We start from the raw sequence: 16,216 nt of genomic DNA, 5'->3' as shown, positions 1-16,216 counted from the left end.
ATGGCTCAGCTCCTCAGCACTTGTCTGAGCTACTATCATCCTACTCCCCACCTCACAACCTTCGCTCTTCTAATTCTGGTCTCCTCTCTGTCCCCAAGCCCATCTACACTACATGGGTGACAGGGCCTTCTCCTGTTATGCACCACAGCTCTGGAACTCTATCCCTAAGGATATCAGAGTCACCTTCTCTAAACTCCTTCAAATCCAGACTCAAATCTTTGTTTTCGAAGGCCTTTTATTTAATTGGTCCTTTGTCTGTCCCTTTCCTACTATATTCCGTGCCTCTTTTCTACTGTCTCCTCTCAATGTGTAGTTTTTTGTTGGTATGTTTGTTTTGGAAAGCACTTTGAGAAGCTGCGTTTAAAGGCACTATATAAAAAGTTCATTATTTATTGTTATTAACCATTTAAACACAGGCAACACAAAATCCTTCTTTTCTTTTTCAGTCTGCTTTGTGCTCTGCAATCTTGTTTTTTTTCTGTTTGTCCCACATCACCTTATTAACAGAAGACCGCAGCTATGGATTCTGACTGCTTAATTATATCTTACCGCGCGACTGATTGTTTAATTGTCCTGTGCAGTAACCCCTTTGTGTTCATGATCAGCTGCCACACCTTAACAATTCTTTGTCTTTATTTTCAGGGTGATCAAGGACTTCATGATTCAAGGGGGCGACTTTGTCAATGTAAGTCAGTAAGGCATAGGAATCTGTTTGAAGTCACTCTTGTCTGTGTTCTGCATCGGGTCTCTTCACTTCTATAATTCAGCAAACTGCGTTGAGACTTTTAAAACACTGGTCGCACGTTTTGAAACCGAACCCTGGCTGGAGTATTACAGGAAGACTTCTCCGTTCCACAGTAAGTCAGCTCAGCTTTCCACCCTGGTTTTCATACTGCCCAGGAGAACTGAGGTCTACTGTAGCGGATCCTACCCTAAAGCTGGGCAGTCCAGAGGGATCGTGGGATGGGACACTGGTGATCCCAAGAAGTAATGTTCTTGGTAATTTTAAGAAAGTAATGTTAAGGTAAATTGTAAGTAAACTAAGGTAAATGGTAAAGTAATGTTCTTGGTAATTTTAAGAAAGTAATGTTAAGGTAAATTGTAAGTAAACTAAGGTAAATGATAAAGTAATGTTCTTGGTAATTTTAAGAAAGTAATGTTAAGGTAAATTGTAAGTAAACTAAGGTAAATGATAAAGTAATGTTAAGAAGTATTGGTTTTGGTGTTTGCCTTATAGGGCCCAAAACAGCAAACAAAAAGTCAGCACAAAAACTACCACGCCCGGTGTAGGAGAGTGCACACCCTTTAAATACCAAACAGCAAGTCAGTTACACCCAAGTAACAATGCGCCAAACAGCCATCACCACGAATCTGTTCAGTTAAGTGATTAATACCTGTTGTGAGACTATCTGAAAGATTAGAGGCTGTGTAGACAGCTGTAATTGCTCCATGCATGCATAGATGCTTCTCCTGTAATGTGCACTGTGTGTGTTTTCTTTTGTCCTTTCCGCATTCCCACAAATCAAACAGCAGCACTGTAAGACATCAGACAGAGGACTGCCGACACTGCAGGCTCACAAGTACCTGGGCCCTTTGTGGCACCAGTAGCCCAGCATGCCCGGGCCCTCCCTGTAGCGGACATGTGGCCGATATTGGCCAGTGACCTGTGGCTCCAGCCAGGCAGAGTCCTGCTCTAGTTCAGCCTCTTGGGAGCGTCCTAAGTCTATGTCCATCTCACACCTTTTTCTGTCATTATTTACATGGGAACTTACATGGGAAATGTTTTTATATTTCATGGTTAGAACTAATTGGAACTGATGAGTGCTTTTGGAGCCACAGTAAGAGTAAAGAGTACACAATAATGTGTAAAACCTCCAATTTATGTCACAGACAAAATGTCCAGGTCTGCGCAGCGCCATGTTCTGCGATTCAGAAAGAGGCAGCAAGACTTCTGAACTCCAGTACTTGAGTTTTTATGGCAATGAACTCCACTACTTCACTCCAAATCAAATCAAAGTTTATTTGTCAAACGCACAACAATACAGCGGGCAGCAGTAGTTGCTGGCAATGAAATGTGTTTTCCGCGAGCTCACAAAAATCACAAAATTGAGGTTATGAAAATGAGGTTACATGAACTTGAACTTTATTGCCATATGTAACCGGTACTGGTACAATGGAATTCTTACTTACAGAAAGTCTCTCGATTGTAAAACAAGTGTAAAAAACAAGACAAAGTGCAAACAGTGCATCAAGACAATGTACAAACAGACAATAGACAATGTGCAAGTAAACATGTAGACAGTTTGAATGTAAATAATACAGACGTGTAAACAATGACTGGAGATGTGCAAAAGAGGTAGATGGTGATGGTGTAGGCGTGGTCCAAAGGGGGATGGCTAAATGTGTTCGCCAGTCTCACTTCTTGTGGATAGAAGCTATTGAAGAATCTAGTGGTAAGTGTCCGTATGCTCTTATATCTCTTGCCTGAGGGCAGTGGGGTGAAGAGCTCATGCCCGGGGTGGTGACTGTCCTCTGTGATGGCCAGAATTCGACCACGGCAGCGGTCCTCATAGAGCTGTTTAATCTCGGTGAGACCGCAGCCGATGATCTTCTGGGCCATATTGACCATTCTCTGCAGTGCCTTTCTTTCTCGCGAAGAGGTGTTGCCATACCACACGGTGATCCCGTTGGTGAGGACGCTCTCGATAGTGCAGCGGTAGAAGTTCACCAACACATGTATTGGCATCCCCCATCGCTTGAGGCACCTCAAGAAATAAAGGCGCTGCTGAGCCTTCTTCATGATAGAGTCAGTGTTCGCAGTCCAGGTTAGATCTTTAGAGATGTGAATTCCCAAAAACCTAAAGCTGGTGACTGTTTCCACTTCCGTTCCATACATAATAATAGATGTAATAGAAACGGAATAAAACTCAATATGAGTAGAGCTGCTATGTGTCCATGGTATAGGCAGTATATACATGTAGTGCAGTTATGCTGAATACAGTGAAAACTGTGTGTCCATGTAGCCATTACAGGTGATCTGCTAAAGGAGCTGCAGGTTGGCTATTAAGCAGTCTTATTGCCTGGAGGTAGAAGCTGTTCCGTAGTCTGTTGGACCTGGACCGAATGCTTTGGTACCGTTTACCAGACGGTAGGAGGGAAAACAGTTTGTTTTCCACTACAGCTACCTACTTGAACAACTCCTCTACTCTGCTGTTGTATGCTAGAGCAAGGTAGTTCCGGGAAATGCCCTTCCCTACAGATGGGTGCTCTCCTGGTCATTAAGGGAACAACCCACTTGTTTTTGTTAGAATGACGGGGTTCATAAAGTCACTTGTAATGCAATGGTGCCCTCTAGTGGTGAGAATAAGGGAGACCGCTGTCCGTGTTTTAGACCTGCAGAACAATTCACTCGCAAATGTGGGAAATCTTATTTTTCACAAGTTACTTTAAATGCCTTTTATTTAACTTCCTTGGGAAAATAATGGATTGAAATTCCAAAAAATTCCCCTGCAAGAGGGTGTGTTTTATAATAATATATTGTCACACAACGGCTGTTGTCAGTTGATACATTTCTGACAGACAGTGATGGTCTCTGTTAAACTTGAACTCATTCATTATGCGTGATGTAGGTATTCAGTGACTGATTACTTATTCTACAGTTATGTATTAACTTTGTTATATTATTCAGTTAGTACAAGAGATACAGCCCATGATAAGAGACTAGCATGAGTAGCAACCATTCCTAAGCATCTGCCTTTATTATTCTCTATTCAAGACAATAAAGTTTTCCTTCTTTGAAAGACACAAGGTAGCATGGGAGACTGTGAAAACAGGCTTTATTTCTTGTGTTAGTACAGTGGAATACAATTAGGTACTTTATAAATGCCCCCCCCCCACACACACACACCTCTGCACCGACTTTGTGTGATTTGAACCCTACTACATCAGAAAAAAAAACACAGAAAATAGATATGTGTTAAGGTGCATACACTGTAAAGAAATGCAGAATAAAAATTCCTTACGTTTCTCAGGTGCTTTTTATTTCAGTGGATCCTAAAGCAATTCAAGAAGAAAGGATTGCATTAGCAGCAAATCGTTAGGGCACGTGAGAAATCGCTTCTCCGGCTGAATTAAGGAGGAACTTTCGGAGGCCAGAGTGCGGTTCAGGCAGGATGTCAGGGGGAACACTCCCACTCGTTTTCCACCTCCTCCAGCACACTGTCAGCTCCGCTGCAGAATTCCTTACGGGTGTCTTTCCAGTTCGTGAAGATCGCGGGAAACGTGTCCTTAAGAGGAATCTGGCCAGAGGCAAGAGAGCAGGCTGTTCTTGTCCAGCCCCTGGCGGCCATGTTGTGGCCTAGTTGGAAGACACAGGCTGACTTTATTTGTAATAAAGTACAACAGTGAATTTACTTTTTTGGCAGGTTACGGGTTTTTGGTACCGGTAGTCCGATTCTGTCCCTGTTATTTTCGGTTCTGTGGTACAGATTGCCAGGCAGTGTGGAACAGTCATACGGTTGATGGAACGGTCTTTCTGGGCAACAAAAGGCCAAGACGTCCAGACCCTTGAGGGTGTGTTATATGTTAGTAAAACTGCATTTATTAACTGTTTGTTGAGAGCAGCTGTTAGTATCTCCTCTGATCCCTCACATGCTCTGCTTGAAGAATAGCTACTGAGGCCTTCAAACAGGCATTTTACAGTCCCTTGATGGACATTTAAAAAAATGATGAATGCCTTTATCCCACATGCAGTCAAACTACTTAATCAATAAAAGAGTATTGGTTTATGGACAAGTGCAATTAGTGGTTTTGTGCAAAGGGGTACTGTGCAATTATTGTGGCTTGGGGTGTCTGTGGGGGAGTCAAGTTATAGGTTCTGGTAAACTGTGGGGATTCCTGTAGGAATAGTGTGTTATGACTGTGTATGAGTTGGTGTAAACCTGTATTTCTTTTGAATGTACTGTTTACTTGTACTGCTTGTACATTCTGTTTTTTCTAAGTCTCTGCATGTGTAAAACAGAGCCGCTTGTCTGCAGAACAAATCTTTGAAATGAAACCCATCCGAACCAGGGACCTAAAGAGAAAGACCACAACAATCAGAAGCAGAAGCTGGTTTTGGTCCTGAGCTGAACAGACCGTGTTCTCTCTCCTCAGGGTGATGGCACGGGCATTTGCAGTATCTACCGCGGCCCGTTCACGGACGAGAACTTCAAACTGAAGCACTCGGCGCCGGGCCTGCTGTCTATGGTAAGTCCATCTTTAGGTCCTCTCCCTGTGCGGGCCGGAGAGATTCACAGGCACTGGAGCTGGTTCTGGAACAGAAACATCCTGATTAACAGCCATGACCCCCCTGAAGCAGAATTCAACTTGCTCTCTCCACAGCGGAACAGCAGGCCCAGAGACTAAGAAGTCTGGTTCAGGGCCTCAGAAGAAACACCAGGACCTCTTTTCTTCTTTCTGACCAAATCAAATGAGTGTGAACAATAACAGCAGAACCAAGTCTTTGAACGTCTGTAAAATTAGCATCAGAGCCAAGATGAAATGGATTAATTTAGACATTAATGTTCTCATTACTGCCCTCTAGATTGGATAATAATAATAATAATAATAATAATAATAATAAACTTTATTTTATATAGCGCCTTTAAAGGTGGCTTCTCAAAGCGCTTTACAGGATGACAACAATAAATAAAAAGAATACACAAGGTAAAACACAATTACAATATAAAGAGGAGACTGTGGATGGTGGTACTAAGAAGAGCAGAGGGGTGAAAAATGGAACCAGTTCAGTAAAGGCTTTTCTGAAGCAGAGGGTTTTGAGTCTGGATTTGAAGGGGTTTAGAGAAAGTGACTCTCTGATATCCTTGGGGAGAGAGTTCCAGAGCTTGGGGGCATAACTTACTTTTATGTAAGGGGGATACTTTTGCTTTACAAATCAAGCTGACATCATCAAAGACTATTCTTATAATTTACTGATCTCAAATGTAATTCCTGGAGTCTTCGGGGTTTTATTCCAACCTGAGTAGTCAGTTAAACAACCTCATTATTTTCTTAGGCATATAGAGGATTTTTATACTTGGTTACTCAAAAATCACTTAATTAAAATGACAGTTTGATACAAAAATGCTCAGAGCCTGGTTATAAATCCAATAAAAATGCAGTTTTTTTACATATGCAAATTTAGCCAATCCCCCATAAGAAAACCAGCATCAAGAGGAGTGTTCATTTCTTTACACCAAGCATCATAGCCGGGGATGAAATAAAATGTTAGTCTTGTCAGCTTTCAGCAATGCTTAGAATTTAGAATGTCAAGTATTAAGTTCTTAGGCAGATTTATTGAGTAATGCCCAAATAATAAAATGTACTTTCAATACTCATTGCTTTGGTCCCAGTATAAGAAATTTTAATAAAGTACACAAATAAGGCCATACTCCCGGAAATCTATGTCAACAAAAATAATGGAAAAGTAAGAGAGACTTCTTTACACACCAGGGCTAAGGTTGTCTGGAACAAGCTATTGAATCTTAATATGCTTTTGTACGCTGCACACATTCAAAACATCACATAGTGATGGTGGCAGGTACAAGCTTCTAAAACATGACCACAATCCTAGCAGTGTTGAGACACAGACCTGATCAGCCTCCGACAGATTGCTGTGGGATATTTTGACACTCTTAATGGGTTTGGCCTGCTGGGCTGTTCGTCAACAGTTGTCCTGTTGTTGGCGACTTGGCGACTTGTTGTTGGCTTCACAAATGTCCTGTTGGACACAGGTCTTGAGAAAAAGCTGGCCAAGGAGAGACCTCAACACTGTTTAAATGAAGTCATTCCATTGTAATCCCAGCACTGTGAAATGTGGTCTTGCATTTCCCTGTTGAAAAATCGAGACTTCCTGATTGATTTCCAGTGTCCTTAATGGGGAACCTTAATTTGACCAGTTGGTAGAAGATGATTTGTCAGGTGACTGAAGACGACAGGTCATTCCCATCATTCTGTGCACCATTTTGCATTTTGTTGTAACTTTTACTGTTGCACATTCATTTTAACTGTAACTACACGTCAGTTTTCAGAAGAGTCGGAAGGGGGTTGTGTGAAATACTCTGATGTCTTGACCTCCTGTTTTTGAAGGTGGTGTTCTGCAACAGTCTAATTAGTTACAGTAATTACAACAGTTACAGTAAATAACAACCCATCGCTCTGTGTCCCCAGGCGAACAGTGGCCCTGGCACTAATGGCTGCCAGTTTTTCATCACCTGTACCAAATGTGACTGGCTGGATGGGAAGCATGTGGTTTTCGGTGAGTTGAACTTTGACTGTGTTTATGTGGCTTGCTGCCTTTCATTCGGTGGTGAGTAATTTTGATCTGATGCCATGACTGTCTTATCAGTCATGGCATCAGACTTAACAACAACCTGCAATGCCCAGTTGCTATTCAACCATGCCTACCACCACAACCCCACTTCGCTTCAGCAGAACTGTAGGCACAGCTGTGAGGGCAGTCCTAGCTGTCTTATCTTTCTGTATCCCATCAACCCTTGCAAGGATAGTCTGGTTTCTCTTCATGTTGTACAAATCGTTCACCTTTTACCCTAGATTTCACCTCATCAATCCTTGCAAGCACATTACTTAGTAGATAAGGGGATCTGTATCAAGACCCCTGCTCTTGCTAAACTGTGTTAACGATCTGGTTTGCTACATAGCAAGTGAACTAATCTAGTTCACATTTAATACCAAAACAGGAGGGTTAGCAAGCACTGTGTAAGACAAAGCAAAATTCAGAAAGACAAAATTCAGCTCTGGACAAACATTCAACAGATGGAGTGTAATGCAGACAACAGCAGAATGTTGCATCCAGGGAGCAGAAACATAAACCATTAATATATAAGAGAAAATACTGAGGTTGTACAAGCTTCGTACTGCATAGTAAGGATTTAGCTGTCTGCTAATGCGTAACGGTCCTTGTAGACAACCAGAAAGTTAGGATATAGCGTAAAAAAGTGGATATAGAGGAAAATAGGGATGTTGTGTTACAAAACATTCTTGTTCAGAATATCAGTTTTGGCCACCACATTCCAAAAAAGATATTCTGGAATCGGTCCGGAGAAATGTGACCAGGTTCTTTGCTGGGCTTTTAGGGACTGTCCTACACCAACAGTGTAAAATAACCGAATCTCTGAGTCTTGAGCAAAGAAGACTACGAAGGGGACCTGATTCAAGTATTCAGAATCCTCCAAGGCAGTGACCGGTTCAGCCCCTTCACTGGACTGGAGAAGTGCAGTTAAAATTGATATGAGGAGGCGCCTTTTTCCACAAAGGGTTATGGATTATATCAGGAACAAGCTATCCAGCCACGCTGTCAATCTGATACCCAGACTTCCTTCAAGACATGGCTGAACCGTAGGTTCAGTTAGAGACCAGCAACCCAGCAAACTTATGGGGTCTAATGTACCTGTTCTCACGGTCCCAATAACCAGGAAAAAACAGTTTAGTAGTATGTTTCAACTAGAAAGTGACATTAAACACAGAGATGAAAAAATGGTTGATAAATGCATAGATTCCATGGGTGGAAAATAAGCAATTGATTTGGGAGAAACAAAATGTGAGCTCTTGCTGTCACACGGTCTTACCTTGTTATGTATAGAAAATAATTCCAGATTAGTTGCAAACTCTGGGGATGTAAATACAAGCAGAATTATCAGCAGTACCTTCATCTGTCTAGATTGTGAGCATGTGACTATTTCATGGTACTAATGAGGCAGTCTCATTTGGCGTTACCTCTTTACAAAATAATCTTAGAAAAGTATATCACATTTCTCTTTATTCTTATTGCAGTTAGATTCAAGCTAAATGCTTAAGAAATGACAGGCTAGACAAAAGACTTAGGTTAAAGAGGCTGTTTCCACCATTGAAATAAAACGTGTTTTTTAAGAAAGTTCTATGTATATGTTAACCTTTTTTTGTTTTTTTCTTTAGGGAAGGTTGTTGATGGCCTGCTTGTCATGAGAAAGATTGAGGTACGTTTCTGATTCTTACGCTGTTAAAGAACATGTGAGAAATCGTGTGTGATGTGAAAAATTAGAGATGCTGATATGATGAAGTACAGTACAGCCAAGCCATAGTGACTGCAGAATCTGTCTGGAAGCTTGTACAGATTTCTCCAGTGTTCAGGATCAAAACCGCCCTGGACTACAGCATTTCTACTTTATTGCTGCTGCTAGGTGCTGTTTAAAAGTGATAATTGCTTGGGAAGACTAAATAATTCTTCCAGTTCGGTGCTGTATGTGCAACCCGACTTTGGGGGGAAAACTAATATTCTTTGTAGACAAATCTAAGAGACAGTTTGTGTCAAGTGCTGAAATGACTACATGGAATAAATGCAGAAAGCTGCTGAGATACATTCATCCATTTTCTAGCCATTCATCCAATTGAGGGTAGTGGGGGAGCTGGAGCCTATCCCAGCAAGCAACGGGTGAAGGCAGGGTACACCCTGGACAGGACACCAGTCCATCACAGGGCGCACTCACACACTCACACCAGGGCCAATTTCCATAGGAACCAATTAACCTACCAGCATCAGTTTTGGCTCTGCGAAGACACCAGAGCACCCACAACCACCCAGACTCCAACACCGACAGCACCCCAGGGCTCCAGCACAGCGTGGCAACAATGATAACCACACCATGCCGGCCCAGGGTATGCATTTGTTCTTGGAAAGGGTGAAAAAAATCTGGATATATTTTTTACCATCCAAAAACTGTCACCATGAAGGAACAAAAGAGCCAAGTAAGAAGGAAGTGATTGAACAGCACTTCTGTTTTGTTTCCTTGATTTACATTTGACCTGAGAGACCCACGAGCAATGCTGCTTGCTACAGATAGGTCCGGACCAACCTGTTCACTTTTGGACCAACTAAACAATGGCTGAATCCCGCATTTACTTGGAATTTCAGGGAATGGGACCATCCAGGCTCTAGTTAGGGCTCCTGTCTCACTAATCTTTGTTTCTCGCTGGGCTATTTAACATTGAATGACAGCATGTCCCAGTGCAGTGTTAGTGTGTGAGAATGCAGATCTCCAGTCACTTTTAAAGTCAATTAATGTCACCTGGAATTTGGGTTCTTTGAAGAATTTAAAGTTAAAGATTTGATTAACATTGCTGCCTCACAGTGATGGGGCCTTGGGTTCAATTCCTGGGGTGTTTTCTGTGTGGGGTTTGTATGTTCTCCCCTTGTTCGTGTGGGTTTCCTCCCACAGTCCAAGGGCATGCTGGCAGGTTGATTGTCTTTTGGGGAAACCGGCCCAGGTGTGTGCGTGTCTGTGTGTCCGCCTTGCGATGGACTGGCGTCCCGTCCAGGATGTACCCCAGCTCGCACCCCTTGCGTGCCAGGATAGGCTCTGTCCCTCCTGCACCCCTGTACGGGATGAAGCGGTTTGAAAATGGATGGCCGGACAAAATGATTCCTGTTTAAATGGAAGCTCTGGTCCGGCCCAGGCCCAAGTGAACCATAGGAAAGGTGGTTTTCTCACTGGTACTCTTGTGGGATTAAGTGAAATGCAGGTCTCGTCTGTGCGCCTGTGTGCTCCATTGCGAGGGGACATGAATCTGCTCCCTGGGACTTAAGTGTACGCGGACCTACTTACATGGTGCACTCTGACTTGACAGTTTTCTAACACTCCCGAGGACGGGATCGGTCCCTCATCCTTTTTTCCCTGGCACCATAAAGAGGACGTTACAAACACAAAGGAAAAAAGGAAGGTTTACAGCAAGTGAGCAGCTGTGACAGTGTCTGTTGGCTGCAGAGCAACACGGAGGGCTTAATTCCACTCTGATGAGTGTGAAAGGTAATATTATGGCACTTTCCTGAATTTTGATGGAGGCAGAGCAGAACGGTGTAACAGGAAGACCTGATCTGCCAATTCAGTGGTGCTGTTCCTTGTGAATGGAAACCAAGGGGGCAGAATTTCACATTATAAGATGGAGGCCCTCAGTTACCAAGGCTTGTTAACATTAAAATACAAACTTGTTGGAGTATTTTATGTACTCAATACTGTAGTATGTAGTAGACAGTCTATGCACATCACTACAAGTTGTAGAACCCTGCTCACCCTACTGCTGTGTGTACCAGGTTTCTCAGGCAGTCGCAGCACGTTTTGTTTAATAAAGTACTACACACACGTTACACATACGTTTTGCGAAACGCAGAATAGGAATTAATAGGCAAATAGGGTAAGAAAGATCAGTCCCCACCTGGTGTTAGTATCTTTCTCCTCCTGATTAATTAGCTGCAGTTCTTAATGTGTTTGTCCATGTGTCTGGCTCTGTGGGACAGCTTTAGGAAGATCTCCCAGTAAGCTTTTCAATTCTGTTCCGAGTTCACAGCTCTGCATGGAGAAACTGCAGGTATATTTTTCAGGAGCTCCTAAGAGTAAGCAGGATCGTGTCCTGAAGGGGCTTACTGGCCTATGTCACAAAGCATTACATAAACCGTCTTTAGGACAAACTTAGCTGTTTTGCCTAAGGATACGAACTGTATATCTTGAGCACTAATCTCGTTGAGAGGTAAATTCCTTTCACTTAACCGTACTGATGAAAATGGTACTGGTTTATTCACAGGCTTTTAGACTGCAGTTACAGTTAAGTTACAGTTACAGTTAAGACCCAGGTCTTAATGGAAATGCAGGTTGTCTCGTGTTTTATCTGTCACATGACCCATTTTTCCCCGAAAAATGTGTCCATTTGCCAGCTAGAAGAAAAATGTGCAGAAAACGGGTCTGGATGTCTGCCTCTATGTTTAACCTCTGACTTGCTCTCTGGGTGTATCGCTGTGGGGTATTATGTCCGCGATGTGTCTCGAGCAGTTGCTGTGAAACCTGATTTGAATATTCACTGAGCAACAAAATCATGTAGAACCTGTATGTGTTTCTACACCACCTGGTGTAGAATAGCCACAGTGTGTGGTGGCAGCAACAGACCCTGTGAGCGCACACGGGGGAGAGTGAGGAAGTGTCGGGAGACTGCTCCACCCCGCCCCCTGCAGGAGCTTCCACACCAACAGCGCCAATTGCCTGCAGCCAGAGCAGTCGCTGTGTGGCAGACTGATCCCACCCTATCCTCAATGCCACTCGGCCAATTGTGCGTCTCCTTGGGAAATCCTAGTCACAGTCGGCTAGTGACATGACCCAGAGCTCGGACCCGGGGTCTTACAGCTCATCCTAGTTTGGGCCAAGCGCCCTTAGCTGTTACACCATTCGGGGGTCAGGGAAGACCCCTTAAAGGGTCAATTTGGGGGTCAATAACAATATCATGAGCATCCTGATATTAGTTAAATATAGTTCAAGTAGGGAGCTGCGTCAGCGTGCGTAGGCTACAAAGGGACAAGTAAAGGTTTATTCCATGCAGAAAAGAGAAGGAAAGAAATGCAACGCAAATAAAAACGTTGTGTTTGTTTTCTTCTCTTTTCAGCACGGAATAAACTTTTACTTGTTCCTTGGCTAAATATAGACCAGGTTGTCTTGTTGGTCACGGGTTAAGAATCGGATCTTAACCGATAGGTTGGACGTGACAGGAGTTTGTTAGGACTGTGGAGTTGTCCCAGGAGCAAACAGGATTCCTTGGGGAAAGTTGGAAATCCAGCAGGTGCTCCTGCTGGTCGATATGGAGCTGTCACACGGCTGGCCTATACAGTACTCTTCAGCGGGCAGAGCTGCAGACCCCACTCGGATTGTCACTCTCATACTTCAGGGTACAATTTACCATTTATACTTGCAAATTAGTGCCTGCAGTAACACACTAAGCTACTTTGCATTTACCATGGTCATGAGAGTTGGACGGGTTCGTGATATTGGTTGGGCCCACATCAGTATCCTGTTGATTTGGTAAGCCTGCTTAAAAATCCCCGTGTTTCTCAGCTGATCCTCTGAGTGGGGAAAAACTCCCCTTCTTTCCCAGGATGTTCCAGAAATCTCGGATGTGCTGGGTCCTGACCCAGCGACGCAAGGAAGCTAGCGAGCGAGACGGGCGGGATATAGGGAACCGGCGTGGTGCTGCTCGCGGTCCTGACCCGTTCCTTCCCCCTTCTCTTCCAGAACGTGCCCACTGGGCCCAACAATAAGCCCAAGCTGCCCATCGTCATCGCCCAGTGCGGCGAGATGTGACCTTGCCTCGGGGCCGCCCCCCTGCAGGACCCGCTGGGGCGCCTGTTGGATCTTTGCGGCGGGGTGCCCGGGGTCGGGAGGCCTGACGTGACCCCCGGAAGATTCGCGACGGCAGGGGTTGGCTGGACAGCACCAGGACTGGTCTCGCAATCGAGGGCCGCGGCCCTCTTCACTGTCTTTATCCCTCCTCTTCCCCTCCCCTCTGGAGCCCTGCTGGGTCTGGTCCCTCTGTGATCCCCAGAGTGAATAACCGGCTCTGGCTCTTCTGGTCAGATATCGAGAGGGGGCCAGATCTTTTCGGCAGATTGATTTTTGAAGCATTTTATTTGTGGTCATGTTGTGTTGGAGGTGTCGGTATGCTGCCTTAAGATGAAATGTGGAAAGATCAGCAGGGCCTTTCTGGGATCAGCTCCCATCTCTCCATTTGTGTTCGGATCCCTCTTCCCAGAGTGGCTTTGGTTTTCTGCTAACTTGTCGCCGTCTGGGGAGCATCCGAAACGCCGAATTGAATTCAGGCATCTCTTGTCAAAAGCCTCCTGATTTGGGATTTGTGAACTTGATTAAACTTCATTTTATGTTTATTTTTCAGAAGGTGTTTGCTTTCTATTTATAATGGGCTCCTTGCATTATCTCACTCCTAGTGCAAGTGATGTTAGCAGGTCAAAACGCCTTGTTCTTCTGTTTAAGAATACACCGTAGACGTCCATTAGTTTCTGTGGTAGTCAATTTCATGCTGTTAAGTGTCGCAAATGCCGAACAAGCTGGGTCCTCGATTGTGATTCTTTGCCTTTGTATGACACTTTTCATAGCAAAGGATCCCGTGCATATACAGCAGGAGGGGACAGACTTTATCCCCCACAGAAGTGCAGTATCTCCTGGGTGACTCCTGGCAGAACTTTCTTCACCATTTGAATTAAAGAGGAGCTTGAAGGAGGCCAGACTGCACAAGCCCAGAGGGGAATATGGCCACTACACAGAGGTTAACACCCCTACTCTAGTGGACAGTGCCCTGGCATCTTTAATGACCAAATAGCCAGGAGAGCAGTTTAAAGTCTCATCCGAAGGCCGGCAACTCCTACAGCCCAGTGTCCTCAGCAACTAGACTCGAGCATGGGTTTGGAAGATCTGGTGCAGGAGAGGAGCGCCACCTACTGGCCCACCAACGCCGCTGGTTGCAGCAACCGGGTCTATCTTGCTGGTCTCCCAGGCAGGTTTAAGTTACAAAAGTGAAAAATGGCAAATAGATCTTGAACAAGTACAATGGAATTCTTGTTCGCCCTTGTTCTCTTTTAGGTGAGGACAACGGTAAATAACAAAACAGTAAGCAAGCAGAGCAGAAAGACACCCCAGTACTAACCAGGCCCAGCCTTGCTTAACCTCTGACACCTGACAAGATCAGGCTGCAAGGACTTGGACTGCACGGACAGTGGGCCTTGAATCAGCTCCCACTAAAAGTACCTACTGTAAGTGTTGACTGTCGATTTAGCAAATGGATATTTTTGTAGCCATGATGATATCAATGGTGTAAAGGGAAGCTTGATTTCAAAGTGAGTTCTCAGAAGTCGGGATGCATGCAAGGGTGGCCAATCCTGCTGTGGCGGCTTCTCGTTTTCCCTCTGGGAAGCTTGTCCCGGCTGTGCGCGCTGGCGTGCCGGATCCCGGCCTCACCGGCGATGCTCCCACCTCTCTTTTCCCCAGGAAGCCCGAAGGCAGGGACACGGCATGTCGGTTCTGTGAGAATTCGTACGACCTAGGCCAACCAGCTCCTGGAAGGTTTTTGAAAAGTCCTGTTGCATTTTTCTCCTCTGGAAGACGCCCCTCTGGTGCCAGCGGGAGAGTCGGAGACTTAGACTTGCCGGGAGTGTGCCAGTTGGGCGTCAAGGTCTAGGCCAGGGGCTTCCTGAATGGCTCTGGTTTGCAGGTGGACTGTAGGGCTTATAGTCCAGACGTTGCCAGTCCTGGTCTGGGCCAGGTCATTAGCTGACTGTGACTGGGGGTTTGTAAGCAGGGTGCACAGCAGGCTTGATTAGCCCTCAATATGACACCCCACTGGCTGCACGAGACACTTCCATTATCCCCGAGAGCCCCCACTCTCCCATAAGGCACTGTGGAGCCCAGAGGGCCTTGGGCGGCAGGCAGGCGTGGCGTGACTGCGGCCCTGGTGGAGGAAGAGGAAGGCGAAGTGACATTTGGACTGGATTAAGGAAATACCGTGTGTTTGCGTTTCCTGCCCGGATGACGGCTGGTGCCCCAACCCCAACCCCTCTCGCTCCCTGCACTGCGATCCCCAGGGGGTGAGTCCTCGCTCCACTGTCGCGAGAGTGCTCCCTCTTGTGGCCAGCCCAGATGTGTGCGCCTCCTGCAGCATTGACCTTGCCTTGTGCACGCTCCTCCTCCTAACAACTATCATAATGGTGGTCCTCTTGGGGGGGGTGAGGGGTGCCAGACAAAGCAGGAAGTGTTTTCGCCCTTCGCCCGCATGGGGAGGCAGTGGGGGTGGCGTGTGAAAGTCCCCCTTTGTGCAGGACGACAGAACAACAAGCCCTTTCACGAGCGAGCAGCCCTCCGAGAAGCCCCAGCGGTGGATTAGCATGACAATGGGGGCGGGGGCGGTCTTGGTCATGGGGGCCTGAGGGGTGTGGAGTTTGGCCTGCAGACGCCTGCAATTCTGTGATGGCCTCTCTTCGCGTGGGGAGGATGCCAAGTCCTCTGCAGTAGGCATGAGCCCGTCCCACCCCTGCACTTACATGGGCCAATGAAGAGCCAAGGAAACAAAGCCCCCAATGTTTCTCTCGGCCCTGTCGGTCAGCCACTGCGCTCGGCTGTGCAACATCTGCTGCCCTTGGATGTAGGCCTGTTGCCATTTTCCTAACCTAAAGTATCGCCCTTCGGGGCATTGAGTCCTGTTGGACTCCACTGTGCAGCTGAGTCGTTCATTTTCTGTGAATTAATAACTCTCCAGGTAAAAAGGTTTTCCTAGGATTGGCGCTGCATCACCTCTCAAAAAGCCTCAACCTCTGTCATCACATGTTGCTGCCCTAATTTCACGGCAGCAGCTGAAT

At 45.5% G+C, this 16,216-nt stretch overlaps 1 protein-coding gene across 1 annotated transcript in view; it reads left to right on the top strand.

The window, feature by feature from the left end:
* The window catches only part of ppih (peptidylprolyl isomerase H (cyclophilin H)), a 56,834-nt gene extending 43,089 nt beyond the window's left edge, over positions 1–13,745 (top strand). Inside the window, exons 5-9 of the mRNA XM_006641917.3 lie at positions 643–685; positions 5,155–5,247; positions 7,210–7,297; positions 8,974–9,014; positions 13,086–13,745. Of these exons, the coding sequence (XP_006641980.1) occupies positions 643–685; positions 5,155–5,247; positions 7,210–7,297; positions 8,974–9,014; positions 13,086–13,154 (334 nt within the window). The 3' untranslated portion in view covers positions 13,155–13,745. The remainder of the gene's footprint in view (positions 1–642; positions 686–5,154; positions 5,248–7,209; positions 7,298–8,973; positions 9,015–13,085) is intronic.
* Positions 13,746–16,216: the final 2,471 nt, after the last annotated feature.

The sequence above is a fragment of the Lepisosteus oculatus genome, chromosome 25 (genome assembly GCF_040954835.1).
Source record: "Lepisosteus oculatus isolate fLepOcu1 chromosome 25, fLepOcu1.hap2, whole genome shotgun sequence".
Lineage (NCBI taxonomy): Eukaryota > Metazoa > Chordata > Actinopteri > Semionotiformes > Lepisosteidae > Lepisosteus > Lepisosteus oculatus.
This window is presented reverse-complemented; position numbering and strand designations above follow the sequence as displayed.